Below are 26,044 nucleotides of genomic sequence, written 5' to 3'. Positions count from 1 at the left end.
TTTGGATATATACTTAGGAGTCAAATTGTTTGGTCATATAATAGTTCTATTGCATGAATACTCTTAAAAGTTTTATCTTTACAATATACAGCAAAGAGTTCTAGCTCCTAAAGTTATGTTAATTGTTATGCTTTCTCTTGATGAAGACAATTCCAATTCCTGTCCACCCCACAGTCCCATGGGTACTCCTGCCAAACCCTGACGTGGTATGTCCAGTTGTCTACAAAATTAAGTCCAGCCTTGCTACTATGGTTCTGAGCTTTCCTGAACAGCAAGTAACTGCTGAAGCAGACTACTTACAATGCCTTCAGCATGTACGCTTTCCCTGCTGCTGCCTTGAAAGTCTTTTTCTCTGCCTCTTCCTTAAATCCCCAATTCACTAACCATGAGTCTGCAGAAATTTCCCTCATCCCACAGCAGAAATAACTTCTCACTCCTCATTCTCACCAGACTTGTCCCTGGACCACAGACCTGCTTTATTCTGTCTCCTGGTTTTGTACATCAGCTTAATATCCTCTATTAAACTCTCGTTTTCTGGAAGCCAGGTTATCTTATCACATAGCCATAATGCCTTCCAGAATAGTACTTCAATAAATGTCAGATTGAATCAACCCAGTTTGTATTTGAAAATGTCAACTGTTTGATTGACTCATTCCCTACTTGCTTCTGAATGGCGTTATCCATCTATATATTTATTCTTCCAATATTACCAATGAAATTTCACTTTGTCCTCCTGTTTTATGCAGAGCTTTATTTATTTCAGCTGGCAAATCAATAATGCATGGTGAGATTCACAGGTCAGGCCTCCTCCTGGTCTTTCTGATGGAGATGCTACCTGTATCTCTACCTTTGAAATAATGGAAGAGTTGGACCACTCTACCTCTTTTGGCTGGGTCACCTTGGACTGGTGAAACAAACTCTCTGGGCCTGTCACAGGGCATTTGAGAAAATTATTGAGGTTAGGAATAGAAACTCCTGACCATAAACAGTATTAACAGGGGCTGGGAACTCTGTGTATGTTCTGTGTACATCATGTTCACTCTTTACAACAGACTTAGGAGGTAACTGTTCTTATGCCCATTTTACAGTTCAGAAAACAGGCACAGAGAAGCTAAGTAGCAATCCAATGCTATACAGAAGGTGAAGAACAGATCTCGAATTCAGACCCAGAGCAGTCAAACCCCACTCTCTGTTCCCCACTAAGTCCTTTGTGAAATAGCTGCCCCCAAAACTTAAATATTGGCTCTATTTATATGGAGGGAATATATACAGGAGATTACCTGAAACCACTGTTGCCTCGCATTTTCTCAGGTCCTCAAAAAGAAAATGACTCAGCAAATACTGAGTGTCTAATATATTCAAGGCACGAGCAGGATTCTTGCAAAGTCAATTCAAATCCTAATATAAATGAGTTGCTTGTTTCTGACATAGACCTCTTTCAACATATCTTTCACTGCAGTGGAAACTCCTGCTTGAAGGACCAGACTTCACTACATGCTGCTGTGGGTAACACTGTGAGCACTGGGCTTTACAGCCTGTAAGACAGGATGCCTGTGGTCTGTGTCATGCAAACTCATACTCTTCATGAACAGTCTCTCATTCCACGGATCGAAACCCCATGTCACACCTTGGGAGTCCTAAAAGTGAATGACTGCTACTAGGATATAAAATAATTGGAAATGCTGGTTTAAAAAAAAAAAAACTTGTCAAATACAGAGTAAATTCCAGTCTTGTTAACCCAAATTCTGGCAGTTGATTATGACCCCATCAACAGAATATATTATTGACAAAATCCAAGCCTGGACATCTCAAAGAGTGCGGTGGTATCTAAGTGACCATGAGCTATGGGAGACCATTAACTATTAACTAATTACTTTGACTGGTAATGCTGATGACTTTCCTTGCACAGTTAATACTTGGGAGATGTTTCTGCTTTTGGTTTCATTTTAACCAAACTGGTGGCTATTGTATAAATCCTCAACTAGGGGTGATTATGTCCCGATGGGACATTTTTGGTTGTCACTGCTGGATTGCTACTAACATCAAGAGCATGGAGGCCAGAAATGCTGCAAAACATCTGACAATGCATACATCAGCACCCTCAAAATGAATTCTCCAGCTCAAAATGTCAACAGCTGAGGCTGAGAAACCCTGGTGGAGCCACATGCTCCATTCCTCAGTTCTTTCATTCAGTGGTGAGAATGCATAATAGAGTGACATTTTGAAATCTTAAACATTTTGTCCAAATGCACACCACATGTGAATATGTAGATCTTCGGAACGCTTTCAGTCCCCTTTGGCACGCAGCTTGCCAGTGTCTTAGGAACTGGGTGGGTGGGATGGACAAGGACATAAATGCACACAAGCCCCTCATGTTTCCACATTTCTCTTCTGCCCATGCCCTGTTTAAAAATTTCTTTCTTGGGCTTCCCTGGTGGCTCAGTGGTAAAGAATCTGCCTGCCAGTGCAGGAGACACGGGTTCGATCCTTGATCCGGAAAAATCCCACAGGCCATGGAACAACGAAGCCCGTGTACCACAACTCTTGAGCCTGTGCTCTAAAACCCCATGTGCAGCAACCACTGAGCCACATATTGCAGCTACTGAAGCCTGCATGACCTAGAGCCCCTGCTTCACAACAAGTAAAGCCTGCCGGCCGCAACGAGAGACTAGTCCCCACTCTCTGAAACTAGAGAAAAGCCCTCGTAGCAACAAAGACCCAGCACAGTCAAAACTATAAATACATAAAATTAAAAAGAAAAGTCTCCCCTATAGCAGCATTATCTATCTTCTCAGCTTCGGGCTGCTCAGGGCTTAAAGTATTTAGAAGAACCAGTTTAAAATTGTGCTTTAAATGCTATTTCAGAGGCTTTTCACAATCAGATAAAGGAGGGAAAGAGAGGCGAGGACAGGAACTTAACTCTGTCCACAATCGGTTGGTTTGTGAAACTTTGTACTATTCCAAGGCCAGACTAGGGTCTTCTTCCGATGTTCATTACCCTGCTCTCTGCTTGTCACAGCCTCCATCACAAAATGATACAGTTTTTTTTAAGTATAATTTTTTTTTAATTTAAAGTAAAATTTGAAACTAGGAAATGGAAAGCTCACGGTTTTTAATGAGCCTCACCTAAGGTCTCTCAAACTTACCATGTCAATCACATTCTCTATTCACATAGAGTAAAAGGTCTATTTATTTTCAAGTGTCATAGAAACCTGATAGTTATTTATGATAATTCCATCTTTGGTCTGTACATTGGTGGTTTGTTGGTATCTTCCTTTCCTTCAGCTTCTCTCTTCCTTCAGCTTGATTCTCATTCATTCAACCTTTCCACAAATACCCCCTGGGGTATCTTGCTTTCTGCTGCAGAGAATCCAGAGAGAAAGTGGGAACATTCTCATCTCATGGGAACCCAGAGAGCTCTCCCCTTTCCCTTCCCTGTTGGGGCTGGGGAGGTTTTCTCTTCATACAGTGAGGACCAACCTGGAGAAACAGAGGAACAGAACTTTCTTATTAGGAATATCTAAACATCGCCCCTCAGATGCCCATCCTCCATTCCTGTACCCTCCTGAGTGTTCCTTCAAGAAGTGCTACTTCTTGCTAACCTGCTCACATGGGCTTCCCTTGGTTTTAATTAATAACATTAAGAAGATACCTCTCCTGTTACTCATGGAGTTTTCAGCTCTCTACATGTGTGTGTTAAAAGTTTAAGTCGACCACAGTGGGGAGTGATGCCAGGGGTAGACTTAAGCTGTACCTTGAAATTCTGTGAACCTCTCTGTGCCGATAACATTTCCCCTCTCCAGGCTGTAAACATATGCACAGCCACCAAGTAGCGACCTCCATCCCTAAGGGTCAACGTCAGGAAATCAGCGAGTCTGTCTTCATGCCTCCTTCAGGAAGCAATATTTCAGGGGAGGAAAACGTACTTTTCAGCTCCCAAATTTTCCTCTAGATGGTTAAAAGGAAAATGCCATCTCTCGGCTTCCACCCTGAGAAGAACGCTGCAGGGCCGCCTGGGCTTTGCTAATAAAAGCGGAAAGTGTAAATGGTTTGGTGATGACTGGCTTTCGCCCTTGGACGGAGAAATGAGATGACGGTTTTCACAAAGGACAAGAACCGCAGCTGCCGCCACCGCGGAGTCTGCCGCTTCCTCTCCCAGAGCGGGTCCCGTATTATATCACCGGTGAGCTCCTGGGGGGTGGGGGTGTGGGGGGAGCGGAGGCTCCTCCAGGGTCGTATCCCCTGACTCCGGAGGATAAATACGGAGCAGCAAGGATGTAGGGGGAGGGGGCGAGCGGGAGAGGAGAAGGAAAAAGGAGGACCACGTTTCCCACTACCCCTCCGAATGTGAGGAGGGTGTTGCACTGGCTTCTGGTCCTTAAGCAGCCGCACCCCAAATTTCATTCCCGCATCGCCCCCCCTCCAACTCCCCACCCGCCCTCAACACTCAATTCTGACATCCAAAGCAGCCAGGGAAGTCGCTTTGAGAGGTCCAAGGGGGACTGGGCAGAGAGGCTCTCGGGGACTGGGAGGGACCGCGACGCCCGCGCCTCCTCGGGGGAGTCGGGGGGGCGGGGGAGGCGGCCGCCACTGCGCCCCCGCCCGGCCCAGCCAGCGGTGCCTCCCCCGCCAGGCGACAGCAGCCGGACGGGGGCGGCAGAAGCGCCTCCTCCCAGTCTGGAGCCGAGACGGCGGCTCAGGGGCAGCAAGGCGCCTCACCTTGCCCCCGATGAGGGGCGGATCATGCCATGGCAGAGCCGGCGAGCGACCGCGGCGGCGGCGGCTGCGGCGATCGGAACCCAACCAGCAGCCCCGGGAGCTCGACCGGAGCCGGGGGCACCGCGGCGCGAGCCGGGGACGGCGGGGACGCGGGAGCCCGGAGCGCAGCGGTGACGGTCCCCGGCCTCCCTCCGCTCGAGGACTACGAGTGCAAAATCTGCTACAACTACTTCGACGCAGACCGGCGCGCGCCCAAGCTGCTGGCGTGTCTGCACACCTTCTGCCAGGAGTGCCTGAGCCAGCTGCAGCTCCGCGCCGCCGCCGCCGCCGCCGCCGCGCCTGAGCGCACGCCGCGCCCGCCACCCTGGCACGGCCCGCCCGGCGCCATCGCCTGCCCCGTGTGTCGCCACCGCACGCCGCTGCCCGACAGCCGCGTGCACGGCCTGCCCAACAACACTAAGCTCGCCGAGGCCTTCCCGCTGGCCCTCCGCGCCGCGCACGACCCGCTGCCCCAGGACCGCCTCCCGCCGCTGCCCGCGCGCCGCCCAGCGCCCACTTCGGCCCCGTCGACCGCCGCGGCCCCTGCCCCACCGCCGCCGCAGCCGTCCTCAGAGGACGCGGCCGGAGGACCAAGCGCCCGCGCCGGCCTGCGCGCGCCGGGCAGCTACGAGAGCTGCCAGAACTGCAAGCGCGCAGCGCTCACCGCCGGCTGCGTGTGCGTTGTCTTCTCCTTCCTCTCCATGGTGGTGCTGCTCTTCACCGGCCTCATCTTCGTCAACCACTACGGCGGCGGCGGCGGCGGGGCCCCTCCGGGGGGCGGGGCGCCCCCTGGTGCAGCCCCGGCAGCCGGCTCGCCCTCGCCCTCGCCAGTGGGGCCCATCTGCCTGTCGGTGGCCAGCATCCTGGCCCTCTTCTCGGTCGTCATCACTTGGATCATCTGCTGGCTCAAGTACCGGCCCGAGGGCGCCGCCTCGGGCTCTGCCGGGGGCGGTGGCGGCCCGAGGGCGCGGGCGGTGGCAGCGGCTAGCGGTGCGCGGAGGAGCGGCACGTAGCGGGGCCGCACGCTTGGCCTCGCTCGAGCACCTCTACCCCCGCGTGGCCCTAGTGGAGGGGGCCTCTGGTCCCGTGCGATCGAGCTTCTCCGCCCTCTCCCCTTGGACCCCGGACGCGCACCCCTTCTGCACCCGGCCACTGAGGAGCCTCGGTTTTCCGCCTCTCTGGCCTTTACCGTCCACTTCGCGCTGGGCCAGAGAGGGAAACCGAAGAGGCAGGGATCCTGGTGGGGTGTCACATCTCCGTGGACTGTTCAAGGTCAGCCCCCTCCATGCACCGCCCTCATCCTCGCCAGAATGCACAATCATCCCTCTCCGGAGTGCGAAGATTCGCAAAAAGAGGAGGAAAGAGGAGTGGGACACCCATCGCCTCGCCTGGAAGCTGGTTTTCTGAATGCCGTGACTTGGGCGTTTCTTTAAGGGTATGGGTGCGCGCGCGCGCAAGCCCGCAGCAGTTGTGAATGGACCTAAGCTGTCCTGAGGAAGAACGAATGAGATGTGAACGTGAGAGAAAGGTCTTCCTGCCCCCCTGGAGGTCCTGGAGAGTGAGTGAGCCGGATCGCTGAGAGTGATGTACAACCTTCGGGGGCGTCACGCGTGGGGAGGCTGGAAAGAACAACCGCCCAGCATCTGTGAGCAATTGAGCAGGTGCTCAGCGCGCGTGCGCGCCCTCATCTGCCTCCAGATTATTTCGAGTAGAATGGTGGTGGAGCGCACTGGGCGGTGGATCCTTCTGTTAGTGGCCCGACAGAGTCCAAGAAGTCCCACCTCCTGGAAACTTGTGATCGCTTTATTCTCGATGTTGCTACCAGAAAGTCATTTCATCTTCAGTAACTGGACTCAGGGAGCTTCAAGAGCCCGTTCTCCCTTCTCTTCTCAAAACTGACTTACTGTTGCCCCCACCTGGAAGATACTGAAAGCTATTCGCGCAGAATAGAAACTGTAGGCTTCCCCTGCCTTTTTTCTTAATTTCATTTTTAAAATAATTTATTTTAGAGTATATAAATCTGAAAAATTTGTGCATTAACATTTCTGGAAAAGTTGTTTGATAAGCAGTACTATTTCTCCTGTACCTCTAGTCCGAATACATTTCGAAATGAGGGGCATACAATAAACGCGTGTTGGTAGTTGATTCAAGATTTTATACTGTGAAATAACTGACTTTCAATTATCTGATAAAAAAAGAAAATACTGCCCAAAGACGAAACCGATAAATCAAATACCAAGTCTTTCTTCCTTTGATTACAAATATATATTATTTTGAATGTAGCTGTTTGATATTGTTAGAAATCACTGAAATGTTCACTTCTCATCACATTAGATGAAAAAGAATACATATCTATCCGGTTTTGTAACTAAAAAGATGAATTGGAGTGTATGTTGCAGGTGGATTCGATGCTTTTTTAAAGAAAAAACAACAGTTATTCCAAATGTGTTTTATATGAAAACATTCTTTATTCCATCTTTTGAAGTTTGGAATAAGATAAAGTTTTCATGCCTAAACACCACAGAAGCTACGGAGGGTATGCTGTTATTCCTCGTGTATTTATGCAAGCTGTCTGCATGATATCCTGACACTATTCTATTAACTGAACTTGAATGGAGCATTTGTATCTATCATAGAGTAAAGTAATTTACTGGCCATTGATAAGTGTGGTAGGGCTGCAATTTAGGAATTGCAATATGATGTGTTTTATGTCTGCACTGTCAATAAAAACAAGAAGCATTTCTAGAAAAACCTACTTTCATGAAACTTATTTCATGGGGAAATGGCTCCATGTTATTGGGGCGGCACTTCTTTTTCTGAAATACACATATCCTCAACCAGATTCTAATTTCGCATTTTGAATAGGGCTGAGAGAGAGATAATTCACGTGTGGGAATGTACTACAAGGACATTTCATGGAATTACTGGAACTCCTGAAGGCCAAGTGAGATCTGTTGTATTTTAAAGTTTTACCCACCCAGTACTATAAAACTCCCCTAAAATGAAACTCTGTTGTCAGATTTTGTTCTCAGTTTCTGTAAAATGTTTTCAGGTTCCTAATATGAACAATCACATTCCAGAGATTGGTTTTAATTTACTTTTACCTCCACCAAGTTACTTGTGCTATTTTATTTCTATATTCATTTTTATCTTTTATATTTTGTTCGCCTCCAGTGCTGAGATTCTAGCATTCACATATGTTCAGTTGTACAAGTGCAACTACACATATATGTATAGTAGTGCTAGTGACAGAACTTGGCTTTGTGGATGTAACCAAGTGTACACCCACATGTGTGCAAGCCCATGTGTTTGCTATTTCATTCCCTCAAATTGACAACCTAGAAGTCTGTCTAAAGTTACTTGGGGACCAGCTTGCTTGAATCTGTGTTCCAGAGAGGAAGGTACAACAATGACATAAACTGAATTATTGCTCATAAATAAGAAAGAGATCTTTGAATTGCTTGAGTCACAATACAAGCCACATTGCACTTCTTTCATAGGCTGTATACATGTAAAGCTCTTATAATGAGAAATATGAATACTTTAAAATCAAGTAGATACAATTAGGACCTCAGTACCTGAACATGGGGAGATTTTTTTTTCTTCACTAACTTTTTTTGCTTTGTTTTAGTGCTAATTTCTGAGTTCTTTATCAGGAATTGAGTGGCAGGATGAGGTGATAGAAAACATTTTTCCAACTTCAAGTGGTTTTCTGGCATTCAGGTGCCCCCCCTCCTCATTTTGCAGATATAACTTCATCATTTCCACCTCCTTTGGAAAGTCCTGGAATTCCATCACCTTAGAGCATGAATTTAGCAGTAATTGTTGAAGTGACCAAGGAGATATCTGGAGGACTCCTGTTAAAGTGGAAGACTCCTTTCTTATAAAAATTCAGTAACTCAGTCCTGAGCACATCTCTAGCTATTGAGTATGAACCACCAGTAAAGTCACTGCAAAATGCCAGACCTGGTCTGGGCTGCACACATGCTCAAGAACTTGTGGTTTCCATGGTCCAGGTTCTGCTTACATTCTGAGACTGTTAGGTAGAATTATTGTGATTAGGTAGAATTATCGTGAGGCTTCAATAGCATCTAAATTTCAAGTGAAAGAAACTCATCTTGGAGTGATAGATTAAATACTTGGCTTATGAATGTAATATGATTTGGTGAACAGGGTCCACATCCATAAAGAACATCGGTTTGGATTCTAAAAATCAGTAACATCATCAGGAGTTACGAGTTTGAAAACTGGCTTTCTCTTTTCTTGGAAGGACCTTGGCAAGTCATTTAACCTCTTTGAGTCTCAGGCTCCTCATCTACAAAATGGGAACAAAAAGGATCAGCCCTCCTTTCCTTTCAGGATTGATATAAGGCTTTGTATACAAAAGAGGGAATACAGGTGAAAATACTTTGGAAACAATCCCTATGTGGATCTATAGTTTTGCTTCATTCAGGCTTGCAAGGGTCCAATATCACCTCCCCAGAGAAGAGCTTCCCTGGTGGCTCAGCTGGTAAAATCCGCCCGCAATGCGGGAGACCTGGGTTCGATCCCTGGGTTGGGAAATCCACTGAGGAAGGGCATGGCAACCCACTCCAGTATTCTTGCCTGTAGAATCCCCATGGACAGAGGAGCCTGGTGGGCTACAGTCTATGGGGTCACAAAGAGTAGGACACGACTGAGCGACTAAGCACAGCAGCACAGAGAGATCTACCCTGACCACTCTATTCCTAAGGGAATATCTACTGAAGTTTTCTCTTTTTTCTTAATACTACTATCTGCAGTGGTCTCATTTGTTATATGCTTTATCTCAACCTCCTGTAACCAGAATGGAAACAAGCGAAGAAAACTTGTCTGGTCACTCACTCTATCCACAAAAACCTTAACCAGCTCTAGGTATTTGGTAAGTGACAATTAACTAGTCTGTTGACTTGCCTTAATGGGAAACCCTGTACTAAATGTTAGATGCCTTGGCTCCCTTTACGCACACTGCCACTCAGTAACTCCTGAAACCCTGGGGGACTTACGTAAACAATTGATTTTCCCAACTTCATCTGGAGTTTTCAAAGGTGAAAAAATATACCCCCAAAGCATCTTGAGTTTTGATAAAAATCAGTTCAAGCACAATGAAACTCTAATTGCAATATAGTCAGTGAAAGTAGACACTGAAGAAACTAAAAGACATTTGGCTTCCATTTCCAATCATTTTCTGCACTGCAAGATTTCAAGATGTGATGCCTTTTGGCTTCCTTCTTTATAAGCATGTCTGAACCATCCACTCCAAAGCCAGCAGCACCTACATGTTTGGGATAAGTTTACATTGCAGTGAAATTTCCTCACAACATTTATGTTAATATCTATCAAATTTCTCATTATTTGTTACCCCCTGTTTTATTAATTCTTCAGTCTTTGCCACTTTACATAAATTATCCTTCATAGACTGGCTAAATTTATAATCTCAGTATCTGAGTAATCCCCCATTAGTCTGTGATCCAACTCATCCTCTTTAATCACTTAATTCCCGTTAGCTAATATTTGTATTTTAAAGTTCTGTTATGATACAAAGACAATTATGCTCATGCCTTTGGCATAGAACTGCATTCTTGTTAAAGGTAAACTGCATACTTCTTTCTTTGAAATAATATGTATATGCTATAGTGTGAGTTTGTCTGCAGAATAGTATTTGCTACAGTAAATATTTCTGAAATGAGTATTAGAAATGACTGCAGTCAGATCTTAGTTAGTTCTGAGTTATGTGAATAAAGAAATCATGAGATATTTTATCTATCTTTTGCTAGATTTCTTCTCATTGTTCATTTAAGGAAAGCTTTGTAATACATACCCTTAGCATTGTTTCTATCCATCAGTTATACCTGAGGCGAGAGGCAAATTTTTTTCTGTCATAAATTCACCATCATTCTTGAAATATATTCAGGGAAATGAGAGTGTTTAATGTTCAATTTCCAAGAATATTCCTAGGAGCTCAGGAAGAATGTGCACACTTCCCTTAGAAGAAATTGTCTTTGCATGTAAAATTGGATTATCTTTGGTTTAGAAATACCACATCTCCATGGGGTGGAAGAAGGGAAATGCTGATGTGGGAAGAAAGAGCGTAGAGAAGATGTGCAAAAAAGTTCTCCTAACCCCTAATATTACAAACACACATTCCAAAATAAACGGGAGTGAAAGCATTTAATCTTTGCAAGAACAGAACACTTTTATTTCAGCAATTATTATCTCAAGAACCATGGTCTGGTTGTATTTGAATGACTCAGCTATCTCTGACCACAATGATGAAACTCCTTATCATATGGAAATGATACTTTGATGGGATTTATATGTCTAGTGTGCGTGTATTTAAAAGTAGTTTGCAGTCAAACTTGAGAGGTAGAGAACCATTGCACCTGACTTGCAGCTTGGGGGAAGGATTAACTTCAAGTTGTGAAGTAGATAGTTTTTGTGCGGAAGAAACTTTGGAACTGAACTCTGCAAGAAGATTTGTCCCTAGAGCCAATTTCTTATTAAATTCACACACAACAAACTTATTTCCTGATTGGAGCCTTAGCAGAGGTTCTCGGCTCCGGCCGCAGGTTAGAATTACCTAGAGCGCTTAAGAAAAAAAAAAAAGCGAAAGCACCAGTCCCGCCCCCAGAGACGTTTCTTTAATTGGTCTGGGAGTAGGGATGGGCGTAGGGAGGGGAGGCGCATCAGTATTTTTAAATGGCGCCGCAGGTGATTCTACTGGGCAGCGAGATTTGAAAGCCATTAGACTTCACAACGTTTTTTATTGAAATGCGTCGTTCTCCCTAATCTCACTTTAATGAACGAAAGGCCGCCAGGTTTCTTAGAAACTGGGAGATTGTGGACAAATGCTTGGATTTTTGGAAGTGGCCATGGTTTGAATAACTATTTGATTGCTGCTCTACTTTCTGACATTCTCTCTATGTCTCTATCGATTTCTCTCTCTCTACACACACACACTCACACGCTTCTGTTGACTTTGTCTTCCCAGGAAAGTTAGGTAAATATTTGCAGCCCAATTTGGCTCGCTTTGTGGTCTTTCCTAATGTGGTGGGGATGAAAGCTGCGCCTCCCCAAGGCTTTTCCGTGGGCTCCCCTCGGCCCCTCAAAATAAGTATGTGCTTTTCCAAATCCCGCCAGTCATCAAAATTCGGTGACAACGTGGGGATTTGAGGGCGGATTATGTGGATAACCAGGAAAAGTCTACAGGTTAAATTAACAAAACCTGGCCGGTTAGACAGCTCTGGGTGTCATCGACCATGACAGCTGAGGGCGAAGCCGCTGGTCGCCGACAGGTGTGGACCTGCGAGCAGATCCAGCTCAGAGTCCTGTTTAAAAATATTTGCTAGAAGAGTTCAATTTTTTTTTTTTTTAAAGACACTTCCGAGTAGCCGATCAGCGTGCAAATTAATTTCACGCTCTGGGACCCAGGTGTAAAGGGATTTGTGCTGAGACTCGGCGGCTGGCGTGCGGTGGAAGGCGGGGGGACTACCTTGATTTCTCCCCCTTTGAACGCGGACGCCGGAGATGGTTCGTGGCTGAGCTCAAGGACTCTCGGGCGGAAAGCGGAGGCTCACCCCTCCGCGGGAACCCGGGGCCGGGGCAGCCACCGCGACAAGTTCCGGGGAGGCTCCTGGGCGAGTGGGATGGCGTCTGCCTCCTGGGGCCGGCCTGTGCCCGCACCCGCGCAGCCTCGGGTGAAGAAGAGAACTCGAGACCGCCCGGGGCAACGGGCTGGTCCCCGCACAACTGGGACGACACAAACGTGACCTCTTTGCAGCCCCCGACCCCAATCCCCAGCCCAGCAACCCCTACACTGGCGATCCCGAAGGACAGGCGCGGGCCCGGGTGAAGCAGAAGGCACAACAACGCTGTCGCCAACCCTCTGGAAGAGCGCACGAGAAGCCGCTGGCGCGGTATCCTGTCAACCTAGCCACTCAGTAAAGAGACTTAAAGGCTTGTTTGTTTTGCCTTTGTATGGAAACTGGTCTTCCTTCAGCCCTTACTCTCCGGATTTTGTGACGCCCGGATTTCAGAGTCTGAAGGTCTCTGATCGGGTGGCGTCGTTACCATTCTTGGATGTCCACCGGCCCCTCCCAGCGCCCGTCCCAAAGTCCTGCATTCGCATCTATTCCTAAAAATAACAGAGAAGCCAAAAACCCGCTCCAGCCTCCCGCCGTCTTTCCCATTTCCCCCGCGGCTTTCGCAATCCCCACCACCACCGCGTTGTTCCCGCGCGGGTCAGCGGGACGTGGACACCAACGGATGGCGACTTGGAAGTACCTTTGGTGTGTTCGGTTTCCTTTTGGAAATTCCTCGCGGTTCCCCGCACTGGCGTTGCCCGCATCCTACGCGAGGTTCACTACCCGGCTAGGTGCCTACGAGGACTTCTAGAAGCCCGGCCCACGACCCGTTCCAAATAGAGCGCTGATCCGCGGGAGGCACGAAGATTTGGATTCCTTCTGCAAACATGCATCAGCTGCCTGCCACGTGTCCTCCAACCCGAATTAGAGGCGGTTTAATGATGTTAGGCGTCTCTGGTTCTTCTCCGCCTGGGAAGACAGAGTTATAAACTCTAACTGGGAGTAAGAAAAAAAGATTGTTTAAAATAAGCAAAAAATTTAAAGTGGGATTATATTACTGGAAGCGTTTTAAAAGGGAACTGAAATGGAGTAGATTTCCAAATTATTTTCAATCGAGATAAGATAGATCAGTGCCTCCCAGAGGCATTAAAGGTAACTTCTGTTGAAATTTATTTACAGAACAGGGCAAACAGTGAGAGGTAAAGTATTTGGCCAACTCCCAGATCCCATCCCTTTGGAGGTCTGATTGGAGAGTTAGAAACTTGTTGGGCTTCTGATTGAACAGGAGTGACAACACCACATTGTCTGTGGTTTAAATCCTAGTTTTGTTGCTTGCTAGCTGTGTGACCTCGGAGAAGGCAATGGCACCCCACTCTAGTACTCTTGCCTGGAAAATCCCATGGACGGAGTAGCCTGGTAGGCTGCAGTCCATGGGGTCCTGAAGAGTCGGACACGACTGAGCGACTTCACTTTCACTTTTCACTTTCATGCATTGGAGAAGAAAATGGCAACCCACTCCAGTGTTCTTGCCTGGAGAATCCCAGGGACGGGGGTGCCTAGTAGGCTGCCGTCTATGGGGTCGCACAGAGTCATGACATGACTGAAGTGACTTAGCAGCAGCAGCAGTAGCTGTGTGACCTAGAGCAAGTTAAGTAAACTCGCTGGTCCTCTTTTTTCTCATTTTAACTGGATACAATCTAGTGGTTTTAAACAGTAAGTAAATTCGTCTTTGTAAAGGGCTGAAGATGCCAGTACTTATGAAATGCTCAATACATATATGCTATTACTCTTAGATAGTATTATATTACTATTACATCATTATAAAATGAAAATGTGAGAGTATTATTTAGTGCTATTGTCACTGCACAATTTCCCTTGTTCTCCCAAGATAGTTTATTCGAGATGGGGAACCCAAGCCTCGGGACCAAGGAGTTGTAAGGCTTTCTGAGCACTAGTTTTCCCAACCCCAGGACACCAGTCATGTTCTGAGAAGTCTTCTGGAAAGTGTGGTCTGATTCCTGGAAGGTAGACTGTGACAGGTGATGGAGAAATGGCTTAGCCACCACCTGTGGTGGTGGCGAGAGGATGATGGCATCAGAAAAGCCTGATGTAGGACTTCTCTGGTGGTCCAGAGGTTGAGGATCTGTGCTTCCACTGCAGGGGATTCAGGTTCGGTCTCTGGTCAGGTAAGTAAGATCCTGCATGCTGTGCAGTGTAAAAGATAAGCCTCATCTCCCTACTTTGGTACTTTTGGACAGAGGAGCCTGGCGGGCTATGATTCATGGGGTCACAAGAGTCAGACATGACTTAGCAACTAAATCACCCTTAAAAGGATTTGGTCCAAGTGTTGATTTTATGCATCCTTTCTCCTATCAACCTGCACTTGTATAATGCGTGAGCTGGCAAAGTCCAATATCTATTTCTCCTTGTCTTTTTTTTTTTTTTTTTTTAACACAAATGAGTTATAAAACCATGGGAGCAGACTAAATGACATATCCTTAAGTCAATACTATAAGGATGTGTGTGCTGTGTCTGGCACATAGAAGGATCATCACTTTCGTATTTTTCTTCCTAATATCCTTTTCTTCCTCACAACCCTCTGTATCCTGTTGTCCCCTAGTATACACCTATCCCCCCCACCCCCCCCAATCACATGTTCTGCAACAGTGAAATGGGGATTCAGGTCACTTTTCCCAGCACAAATGTATCCTTCAAATCATAAACAGTCATTCTCTGCTGTCTATTATGAGCCCACCTTGACTAATGTCAGTTAGAACTTTCAAAATCAGAAATATCTTATCATGTTTCTTCAGTATTTTGTCATTTTCTCTCCCTCTCCCCTTTTCAATCTTAAAGCAATTCCCTTCTCTTCCAGGACTTTTCAATTTCTTCTCTTTTGTCTGTCTCTGAGAACTTCGATTTTCAGGGTCCTTTCCTGTTTTTTGAGCTCAGAAATCTTTGATTTCCCCTCCCAGAGTGACTTGCCAATCCCTCAAAAGTTCACATGCCCCCAGGATCTAGCTCCCACTCCTCTGGTCATCCTGCCCAATGAAACCACACTGTTTGCTCTTCTGATACTGCGGCTTCCTCATTAATCAGAGAAGAAGAGTGCACTGCACACCTCCCCTACTTGGAAACATGACCTTGCTCTGGGGGACATGTGATGATCCTTTCTATTACAAGGATGACTCTTATGATCTCATTACACAGGGCAGGAACCCAGGCTGTCTGAGAACCTCCTCAGCCTGCTGTGGAGATAGAAAACAGATCTGAGATGCCCCAGGAATTCCCTTTCTACGTGGGCCTTCTTACCTCTGCTGCAGATTCACGCTGTTTCTGTTCTTCTCCCCTATCAGATCAGTTCAGTTGCTCAGTCGTGTCCGACTCTTTGCGACCCCATTGACTGCAGCACGCCAGGCCTCCCTGTCCATAGCCAACTCCCAGAGTTTACTCAAACTCATGTCCATTGAGTCGGTGATGCCATCCAGCCATCTCATCCTCTGTCGTCCCCTTCTCCTCCTGCCTTCAATCTTTCCCAGCGTCGGGGCTTTTCAAATGAGTCAGTTCTTCACCTCAGGTGGCCAAAGTATTGATTGGAGTTTCAGCTTCAGCATCAGTCCTTCCAATGAATATTCAGGACTGATTTCCTTTAGGAGGGAGAGTTCTCCTCTATCAAGTAGCTCCAAAATCGAGTAGGACTTTGCTTTATCAATTGTTTTCTGACAAGTAAGAACTGTTCCTTTTTGTTGAGCAGTATGTCCACTACTGTTCTGAGAAAACCATGGCCCTCTTTCAGACCCCCACAGAGCACTACCTGCTGTTGCCTCTACTGAATCTGCTGGTTCCCTTGAACCCAGACCTTCACAGGGGCAGTGGTGGCTCAGTCGCTAAGTTGTGTCCAACTCTTCTGACAACATAGACTGTAGCTTTCCCGGCTCCTCTGTCCATGGAATTCTCCCGGCAAGAATACTGGAATGGGTTACCATGTCCTTCTCCAGGGGATCTTCCCAACCCAGGGATCAAACCCCATTCTCTTACATTGCAGGAGGATTCTTTACCGACTGAGCTACCAACCCTTTCTATTAATAATGTATGAAGCCCTGTGAAGACATTCTCTCCTGTATGGTCCTGCTGGTTTTTTCTCATTTACCTCACAAGGCTGGGGAAAGATGACTGGTTTGCTAGGGTCTTGGGCTCCTCCTCCGGAGTCCTTTCTCTCCCTTTCTCCTCCGAATGGTAGCAAATGTGGGAATCATTCAGGAGGAACATGCATACTTGCCATGTGAAGCAGGGCATGTGTAGTCTGCCCAACTCTCTCCAGCCTGCAGGGAATTTTCTCCTAGTTAGGGAGCAGGAATGACAGGTCCAGATGACTGGGGGGACCTGGACACCAAGACACCTGGACATCTGGGTCCCCATTTTCTTTCAAATAAAAATTCAATTTTTGGACCATGGACATCGAGAAGAAGACGCTCAAGCTCATGCTGGATTTTAGAGCCAGGGACACCTGGAAGAGAGGCGACAGGGCAATCTCAATCTCCTGACCCACAACAGTGACATCTACCTTACTCTCAGAGGTGGGGTGAGGGATGGCTCCAAGGAAAGCTCCCTTTGTTGGTGGCAAGATTCAGTCCCCCAGTCACTCCTTCAGTAGTTGGAATGAAGTGTCTTCGGAAAGAGGACAGTGGGAAACATCTGGAGTGACTTGCAGCCCCCAAAGTTTCCTCTTTCTAGGTCAGATCCCCGGCCCCTAGTTCTCCAGGACGTCAGAACGCCCCGCCCACTGGCAGTAGTAGCTCCTTAAGCTGTTGTCCATCTACTGGGTTTTTTCACCTTCACCCTTTTCCTTCCTTTAGCAATCACTCCTTCCAACCCTAGTTCTCTGCAGAAACCTACCTCTACTGAGCCTGCCCAAAATTACTCTGTTGAAATAGCAATGCGGCAACCCCATCTCACCCCAGGGTTGCATACCCCTTCTCCCTGCAAGTCCTCTGAGCTTCTTCAGAGCTGAGCTGCAAACTTACAGTCAATCTCTTGACAAGTTGCATCTATTTATTTATATTTTGGTTATTTTCTGGGACTTCGGCTCTGCCAGGATGAGGACTCTGGTTTGTTTTCATCACAAGGTTAGCCCTAGCTTTTGGAACTGCACATAGTAGAAGCTCAGTAAGTATGTGTGTAATAAATGAAAAGCTCTGGGGTGGCTCTGGGAACTCAGCCAGAGGACAAGCCAACCATTCAGTGCATAGAGTAAGATAATCAAAACTGCCCCAGGGAAAGGCTTCAAAGGCCAGGCTTGCAAGTGTCTCAGGGCCTGGGGGTGACCAGTGGGTAAAGGAACCCGCACATTTAATGAAAAACTTTTTGAAGAGGGGAATGAATGATTAAGACAGTGTGGGACCTGGAGTGTGCGCCCGCACATTTAATGAAAATTTTTTCAGAAGAGGGAAGGAATGATTGAGAGACTGTGGGACACGGAGTGTACCCAGCTTCCGCACAGAGCAAGCAGCAGGAAAGAAGGAGATGATGCATTCAGAGGGTGCAGCTTAAGCCAGGAGGGCGGTGCTCGCCAGCCACCGCATCCCGCACTTCTTGGCCTGGCCAGTACGGCCCAAAGCAGGATAGCACGTTTCCCTTCTCCTCAGGCCTTCGCGTCCCCAGGGCGCAGGCCACGGCTTGGTAGCTTTGGGCACCGTAATCATGAGAAAAGCTGGGATTACATGGAGAGGCATTCGGCCTCCTGGGGAAGCTCCAAAAAGCCCGCTGGCCTTGGACGCTGAAGGATGCAAGGGTGGATGGACCAGTCCTTTAGGGCATAGTATGCTGAGTGCCCAACCCCCACGCCAGATTTGAGGTTGCAAAAACCAAGAGAGGCAGCTAAGAGTGCACCCTACATTCCCTGAGGTCGGATCCTCACTGTTCCAGCCCAGAGAGGCCACGAAGAGGGCTTGCGTAGCACCCACCTCACCTGCTATGGCCCTGTAAATAATTACCCTACTAGATTTGTGCCCTGAATTGGCCCCCTCCCCTTTAATCAGGCAGAATCTCTTTAAGGGGTTCCAGTAGAAGAATCTCATCTCTGATGGTGCAGGTTCAAAGCAGAGAGAGGATGGGACCTGCTTAGCATGGTGTTGGAGGGGTGAGGGTAGGGGTGAGAGGAGCTCAGACCAAGAGACCGGTCCTGACCAGGTTGAGGGGGGTGGTCTACAGACATCCTATCCCAGGACTCTTTCCTGAGTGAGCCCAAGGGTCTCTGCCCTCAGAGGACAGAATGCTGTAGGGCTGCCCGGAAGGAACCTGAATTTGGCGACCCCCATCTCCAGCCAGCTTTCCCACAAGGGACCTGGAGGCTCGGAGGTTTCCTGATTTCTCAGCCAAGAAATAGAGCCTCCTCCCCAACCCCACCCCCTCCTATGCAAAGCAAGCGTCCTCTTGCACCACCACCCCCCTCCCCCGCAACTGGGGGAGTTGGCCTCCTGGAAGGTTTCTAGGGTCTTCCCGCCACGCCCTCCAGGGCAGCTCTCTCGGGGAGTGGGTACGTCCTTGGGGCCACTGGACTGGGTTTTCTGCTTTCCATCCCTGTCGCTTCACCCAGGAGTAAATAAACCCCCACCCCACTCCTGGAACATGGCTCAGCCAGTATTCGGGGCTCCGCAGAAATGGATTTTAGTCCGGCTGCTCCTGGAGGAATCCGATGGAAGAGAAGGGCGGGGAGCTGTGTGGGGAGGCGGCGGCCAGAAGAACCGGGGGCCGGGCGATGTGTTCGAATGAGTCTGCTTGTGAGTTTGTGTGTATGTAAACGAACGAGTGCTCAGATGCGGGAGGGACGGAAGCGGGGGACGTCGGGGCTCTGTCGGGGCTCCAGGAACCCGGCGCACAGCCGGCTCTGGGCTCTGGGAGAGGCCTGGCGTAGCCCCGAGGACCGCGTCTCCTCCGGCCTCCCCTGCAGCGCCAGCCGAGGAACGTGCGCCCGCGGCGGGCAACGCCGGCTCCTCGGCTCGCTCCCCAGAGGCGCTGTGGGAAGATATGAGGCGTCCCCAGTACTTGCGCTTCGGGCCTGATGGATGCGACCGCACACCGAGGGTTGAGTAATTAATAAAGATTACGACCGTTTTGTCCAAACATCCCTCTTAATTAATGAAGAGGAAGAAGCGAAGGGTGATTCATTGGCATTTGGAAAAGTCCCTCAGCGGCGCGGGCTTTGCGGTGGTGGAGGGGGCCGCTGGTATCCAGGCCACCCCAGGACAGAGGCGTTCTCATTCCGGATCGAAGCGTCCCGCAGCCAGTACCCCTTCACCGCGCCGTCTCGGGGACGTGCTCCCCGGGACTCAACAACCTGCTTCCTCAGGCTGCAGCCACTGTAGGTCGAAGTGGCCCTCCCCTCCCTCAAAGGATGCGTTGGGACCTCACGGGCAAGCCTCTCTCTCGCTCCTCTGAGTTCGCTCCCGGCGGTGCTGCCTCATCCAGTCCGGAGAGGACTTCCAGGAGCCGGGATCGCTGATCCCTGGGCTCTGTCGATGCTCCGCAGGGAGAGGGCTGTGGGAAGGAAAGAAACCAGTTCCGAATCCTTAAGGCCAAATGCGCGCAGAAAATGCTGGGAATTCACCCCTGCGTGGGAATATGCGTGTGTGAGTGTGTATCACCGTGTAAACGCATCTAGAGATGGATGTTTGTGTGTCTGTATGGCTAGTATGCCCATGTGTGGATTTCTACGTGTCTGTGCGTGTGCAAACCTGTGTGTGAACCTGGAACTGTGTGTGTCCCCGTGGGGGTCTTCTATGTCTGTTTCTAGGTATCTTAGCGTCAGGTTTTGCTAAAATACCGCCCCGCTCCCGGCCTACTGTCCACCTGCTACAGACCCGGAAAACAGTGCCGCCTCTCTCTCTCAAGCTTCGCTGCATTAAAACCCTCCCGCTTGAGCCGGAAACTTATTTCCTCCTAGTGCAGGTGGTGGGGGGGCGGGGGGAGTGTTCCCTCCCAGCAGGGGCTGGGGGCCGGCAGGTGGGGGACGCCGAGTGGCCGCGTGGAGGGCCCAGGAGCCGGGAAGCGGCTTCAAAGGTTTGGGGAATGACTCTTCGGCCTTTATTTATGTCCCTATTAATATAATATCCATCATGTAGATATTGATCTTTATCCTTTAAACTGATACGCTGGGAATCAATTAGCCATGCAGATTACATTTCCTACATATCCAAATGTTAATCTTTCAGACTCTGGGCCAGTGATATATATTTTTGCAGCCAGATAGTATTAGATTTCGTTTAGAAATGAAAAGAAGAAGAAAGGCTTTCTGAAGCTCATTTCTCTTGGGGCTACTTGTCTTAACTCTTGGCCCCGGGCAGGGCGCATTGGGGGTCTGGGGGCCAGCATGCCTGTTGCAGGATTTTCCAGGGGTGGGGTGGGAAAGAAAAGCCACTAGGGTGACCTGAGTGCGGGGCCCCCAGGGGACCCGGGACAGTTTTCTGTGATAGGACTCTGGGCAGTCTGTTAGCCCCAGGTCTGCACTTCTATCGAACGCTCGCTCCAGCTCAAACTTCTCCTGGCCGCCTCCTTTCCATCGCTTTCACAGTATGAGATGATTAGTTTTCATCTTTTCAGAGTTTCCCCTTAGGGTTCTTCTGACTCTATACTTCTAAATCAAAGGCTTTCTTCCATTCCTCGACCCCAAACCCAAGGCTAGATTAACGGTTGTCTCCAGAAAAAGAAACTTTGTTTAGAAGAGGGAAATAGGTGTTTTCCAGCAGGGAAGAGAAATGGAGAGCAAATTTAAGACCTAGAAAGGAACTTGGTGTCCGTCGTAGTATCTAGAGATCTGAAGGGCTGAGGTAACCGGTTTTGGTTGTGGTGAATTCCTTTTCTGTTTTTTTCTTCTTTCTTCTTCCCTCCTCCTTTCCTTTTCCTCTTCCTCCTCTTCTCCACCTTTGAAAGGAAGGGTGATCAGGCTGTTCCCCAGCGTGAGGAACCCTCCTCCCCTCATGCCAGGTGAGCTTCCAAGGGATGGGGGTGGTCAGGAGGCAGACTGCAAGCAAACTTCTTCCTAAGAATCTCCCTTTGGTCCCCACCCGTGCTCCTCAGGGCTTTAGTCAAATCCCCGAGACTGGCCTTTTCCAGCTTCCCAACCTGTTGCGTTTCCTCTGCCGAGTTGGCAGCACAGTCCCCACCCCTCGATTGGCTTTGAAAACCCAGGGACCGCAGGTCCCAGACTCACTCACAGCGCCGCTGCCGCTGCCCTAGGCTCCCTGCCGTAGGCTCCCCGGACCTCACTGTGGCTCAGCTGGAAATCCTGGGTTTGAACAGCCTGCCGGATCTCTCTTGCTCCTTGTGTCACCCGCCTCCCTCTTCTCCCTGTGAAATCCCTCGGGAGAGAAATTGCTTGTGGGCTTGGAAGGGATTCAGGTCGAGAGGCTGTGGTAGCTCACCGCGCTGGCGTGGAGTCTGAGAGAGACCTGGCCTGATCAAAGAGAAAGGCCTATTAGTCCACCCTGCTCCGTTCCTTCCCTGCCCACCCCTTCTGCTCCTATCCTGCCCCGGACCCCCCACTGGACACTGTACCCCACACCACTCCATCTGAACTCACAGTCCAGGCACTCCCTCCAGGCACTCTGGGGCAGGAGTTCCAGGTGTGGTCATTTGCCTTTTTTTCTGCTCCCAATGTCAAGGAAACCCCAAGACCTCCTGCTTCCCCCAGCGGTCATGGGCACATTCCCAGCTCTGCTCTCAAACTCACTTCAGACCCCCAACCTGGCCTGCACACCTCCTCTTTTCCTCAAGACCCAGGCTGCTCCCAATAATACCCACTTTCCAAGATCCCTCAATCTTTACCTTCAACACCAGGATCCCTTCATACGAGGTCTTTTGTGTTCTCATCTCGTACACACACCAGCAGAGCAGTTACCGCGAATTTCTCTTCTAAATTTCAACAACACCTCCCACCCAGCCCCCAACATACTCACTCTTTCCTATTTGGGCAGGACATTTTTTTAAGGTAGTATTCTATAAGACTCTTCTCCTGAACTCCCCACCCCCACCCACCACCCCGCCCCCAGCCCCAAATGGGCTCTGGCATCCTGCCTTCCTTATTTGCATAAAAAATAATTTTTTGCAGAACCAAATGAAGATGGATAGGAGACCAGTTGCTGTGACATTCATTCTCTCCTTCCCTCACCACCTTTCAAAAAATACTTTTTTACGTCTCTCTTCTTTCTCTCCCTTCTTTTTCCTTTCCTCCTTTTCTTCTTTTTTCACAAACCATATGTTCTTTATTGAGAACCCCTTCTGGGGTGGCTCCCCCAGCTACAGGGGCAAAACCACTGCAGCTGATCCACTCCATGTTTCAGTGAGACGCCCACATTTCCATCTAGTCCCTAAATCGGACCCCATCCCAACCGATTTTCCAACGTGGGAGAATAGAGGCGCCACAGCTTTTGACGAAAGCCTGCAGGGAGCCTGATGACAGTTGCTAAGTCCGGCTCTGAGATAGGCCTCGAGCAATCACCAATCTGGTGCCCGGAAGAAATGCGTGGTCAGTATCTGGCGTTTTGATTTCTTCCTGGGGAACATGTCTCAAGAACTGACGGTTTCCCGTTGCATTTGCTCAAGCCTTAGGACTGCCTCCTGAGCTGTCTGAGACCCGGCGGGAGGTCAGATGCCTCTCTCAGAGGCTACTCCCTCCAGATAAGGCAAAAAAAGATCTGGGTGGCAGGCACCCTCCAGTTCAGGCACATTATTTCATATAGATCATAACTTCCTCTTAAGGTCTGTATCTGGATAGAATAAGGTCGTCATCTCTCAGAGGCCCGAGAAGTCCATAGGTCATGAAAGACTGTAGCCTGGGGCCCACAAGTGCGGGAGCTGTGTTCTGGGTGTCACCTGGCCCAGGCAGACTTCACTTAACCTGACTTGACTGTGGACCCTTGCATCCAATCCTGCCCGGAGGGAGAGCCTTCTAGGAGCTGGGCATTGTCCTCCCCTCCCCCAGAGCTGGGAGGGGAAGCTGCTGTCTATTTCACCTGAAGGGCTTCTGAAACTAGGGGGACGGGGTGGGGGGTGGGGGGCAGCGGAGGAAGCAGTGGTAAGTTATGATCCTGTTTTGGTTGAATTATCCTACTGTTGTCCTCAAGGCTCCAGTTTCATCTTGCGCATGCACAGATAGTGCGGGTGGACACCACCCTCCTTCACAAAACTGAGCTACAGACTCTCTGGCTGCTTTCTGGGTAATTTGTCAGCAGAAATGACTCTGCCTTCCAAACCTGGATTCAGGGCTGCAGGCACTCGTTTTCCAAGCCCACTGCAGGGTCACTCCTTTGCCAATGAGTAGAATGGGGACTCTGTGGCCTACAGGTTCCAGGCAGGGGTGGGGCCTGGAGGAGACTCGCTTCCTGCTGCAGGAGTCAGGGGGTGGGCTAGCTTTGGCTTCCAGAGAGACTTTGGAAAGTAAAATAAAGGAAGGCCAAAGCTTTCGAAGACAGGGAAGGAGTGGCTGGAGTGCAGAATCAGGTGCCTTCTTGAGAAACCAGGTGGGAAACCAGTAACCACTCCGACCTCTGATGACCAGTTGCTCACGTGATGCGAGACATTTCCCCCTCCCCCCGTCTGACTTGACTGCAGTGGGCACCACCAGCCAGGGAGTCTCAAGCAACATTGCTGTCCTGGCCCTCCCGAGTCAGACTTTGGGTCTACCAATCTCAGAGAATTTGGACTCTGGGGAATTTGGAAGTGATCCCATAACCTTATGGGCCCAAGCACCTGAGGATGTCCTCCCACCTATGTCTGGGTCTTCAGGTTCCTCTAGCTGTTGCCAGGGTGCGGAAGAGTCGAGTTAACTGGTGGCATATAAACGCCAGAGCGCCAGAGCGCTCTGGCGGGTGGGGGTGGGGGAGTCCGGGAAAGAGAGACTCCTGGGCCACAGGTCTCCACTTCACCCTCTCTGGTTTCCATTTGTACTTTTTCATAGCAAGGGGTGTTCGGTTTATGGATGCGTGTGCTGGCCAGGCACCTATGGGCACTCGAAATCAATTTCAATCGGCAGTATCCCCATTCAAAGGTCCTGCCGGCTCTATGGTTGCAAGGAGGATGCAAAACCTGGGAGAGTGAGTCTTTGGCTTTGTGTTCCTTCACGGATCCATGGGCCCTGGGGAGAGAGAACGCCCATGGAGAGAGCACTGGGTCCACGGGGAGAGCTTGAAGCCCGAGCCCTCGGCTTTGCAACCAATGAGACACAGCCCTGGCCGTTCTTTAAGTTTTTCACACTGTCATTACCGGCGGTGGGGAGTGGTTCCCGGGTTCCTTTTAACTGCGAGTTGAGTTTGCATTTGCTCCCGTGAAACACACTTTGGGTACCTCCCTCCTCCAACAAGAACCAGGGACCCTAGAAGGTGCTCTGGCTGCTCCGCTCAAGCTTTAGTGGCAGAAAACTTGGAAAAAGCCCAGCTCTTGAGAAGTAGCATAGGAAACAAGACACAGGCTTTGGTGGCCCTTAAGTGTGCAAGAAGGAAATGAGAACGTTTCCCCCTGACAAACTGAATCATTTTGTGTAAAACCAAGTTAAACAGGACTGCATGCTAAGCAGCATCCCTCCAGAGTAGTGTGAGTGCACGGGGCCTCCCCCCTTGGGTGGGTGAGGGGGTGTCCAGATTTTTTCTGGTGTCTCCATTGCCCATCTCCCATTGCTCAGAGGGTCAAACAAACCTTTTGACTTTGGTCTGAGATGAAAGCTGCCTGCTTTTCCCACTTGCGAGTGGAGTTTTAAAAAGCCGGCTCCCACACAGTTGAGCAGCTATACTCCCCCCAGCCCCCCATCTTGCCTTCTTAGTTTGACTTAATTAGGGGGTGGAGAGTTGGGGTTGGGGGGGCTGAGTTCACGTAAAAACTGTCAAATGAGTTGAGGGAGAAAAGGACGGGAGAGGGTGGAGAACTCCAACACAGAAAAAATTCAAAAATCGTAAAAGGAAAAGGGGGAACTTGAAGCCCAGAAGTCATTGTTTCCTTTATTTCAAAGGGAAAAACCTGCCCGATTCTCATCCTTTTGATTGATTAAGGCCCTGAATACCTCGCAGGCCCAGAGTGACAGTCTCTGAATAGACTCGAGCGAATAAAGCGCAGTGCAGAGCGCGGGGCTGGCACTCGGGGGTGTGAAGGAGGCGAGTTCGCTGGCACTTACCAAGTTATAAATAAAAGCCTATGCACAATAGCACCTTCTCTAAGGACAGACAGTCTTTACAACACTCCTGGCGTCATATCCTGCTGGGGACACTTCAGCTCCTAGCCAAGACTTTGCTCCTTTTATTTTTCCAGCAGTTTAGTCTGAATACCATAATAAATTCCTGAGAACAAACGCTGCAGCCGGGCAAAACTTTAACATATAGATGAATCTCTGCCGAAGCATTGGGGGATCTGTACCTCTAGATTTAGAGCTGGGGCTTCTGAGAGAGGGTTCTTTTTAATCAAGAAGAGGAGATAATTTTCTTTCTCTTCCTCTTCCCAGGCTTCGGGTAACCAGGACTGGGGCCTACGACCACTACTTAAGTAAGCTTCAGTGTCTTGGCCGCCAGACGGTGAAGACAAAAGAACTTATCAGCACATCCTGGACTCTTTCTGGGAGGAACCCCATAGGGAAGACCCTCATAATAAGCCTAGGCCAAGGGGCATGGGCCAGAGGAAGGAAGACTAAAGAGGTCTGGGGGCTC

At 49.2% G+C, this 26,044-nt stretch overlaps 1 protein-coding gene and 2 long non-coding RNA genes across 3 annotated transcripts; 2 read left to right on the top strand and 1 right to left on the bottom strand.

The window, feature by feature from the left end:
• Nucleotides 1-3,169: 3,169 nt before the first annotated feature.
• On the bottom strand, nt 3,170-13,732 carry LOC123332189. Its single transcript, XR_006548964.1, has 2 exons — nt 13,060-13,732; nt 3,170-3,480 (listed from the first exon to the last, which is right to left on the bottom strand). It is a non-coding gene; the product is annotated as an uncharacterized LOC123332189 (long non-coding RNA).
• On the top strand, nt 3,771-6,814 carry LOC123332188 (RING finger protein 225-like). Its single transcript, XM_044937880.2, has one exon. The coding sequence runs from the start codon at nt 4,749-4,751 to the stop codon at nt 5,769-5,771; it is 1,023 nt and encodes a 340-aa protein (XP_044793815.1). The 5' UTR covers nt 3,771-4,748; the 3' UTR covers nt 5,772-6,814.
• Nucleotides 11,486-12,735, top strand: LOC123332190. Its single transcript, XR_006548965.2, has 2 exons — nt 11,486-11,776; nt 12,154-12,735. It is a non-coding gene; the product is annotated as an uncharacterized LOC123332190 (long non-coding RNA).
• Nucleotides 13,733-26,044: the final 12,312 nt, after the last annotated feature.

This window comes from Bubalus bubalis, chromosome 2 (assembly GCF_019923935.1).
Source record: "Bubalus bubalis isolate 160015118507 breed Murrah chromosome 2, NDDB_SH_1, whole genome shotgun sequence".
In the NCBI taxonomy this organism is placed as follows: Eukaryota; Metazoa; Chordata; class Mammalia; order Artiodactyla; family Bovidae; genus Bubalus; species Bubalus bubalis.
This window is presented reverse-complemented; position numbering and strand designations above follow the sequence as displayed.

Coding starts and splice junctions, on each gene's coding strand:
- LOC123332188 (XM_044937880.2), top strand. CDS start 4,749: ATGGCAGAGCCGGCGAGCGACCGCGGCGGCGGCGGCTGCGGCGATCGG.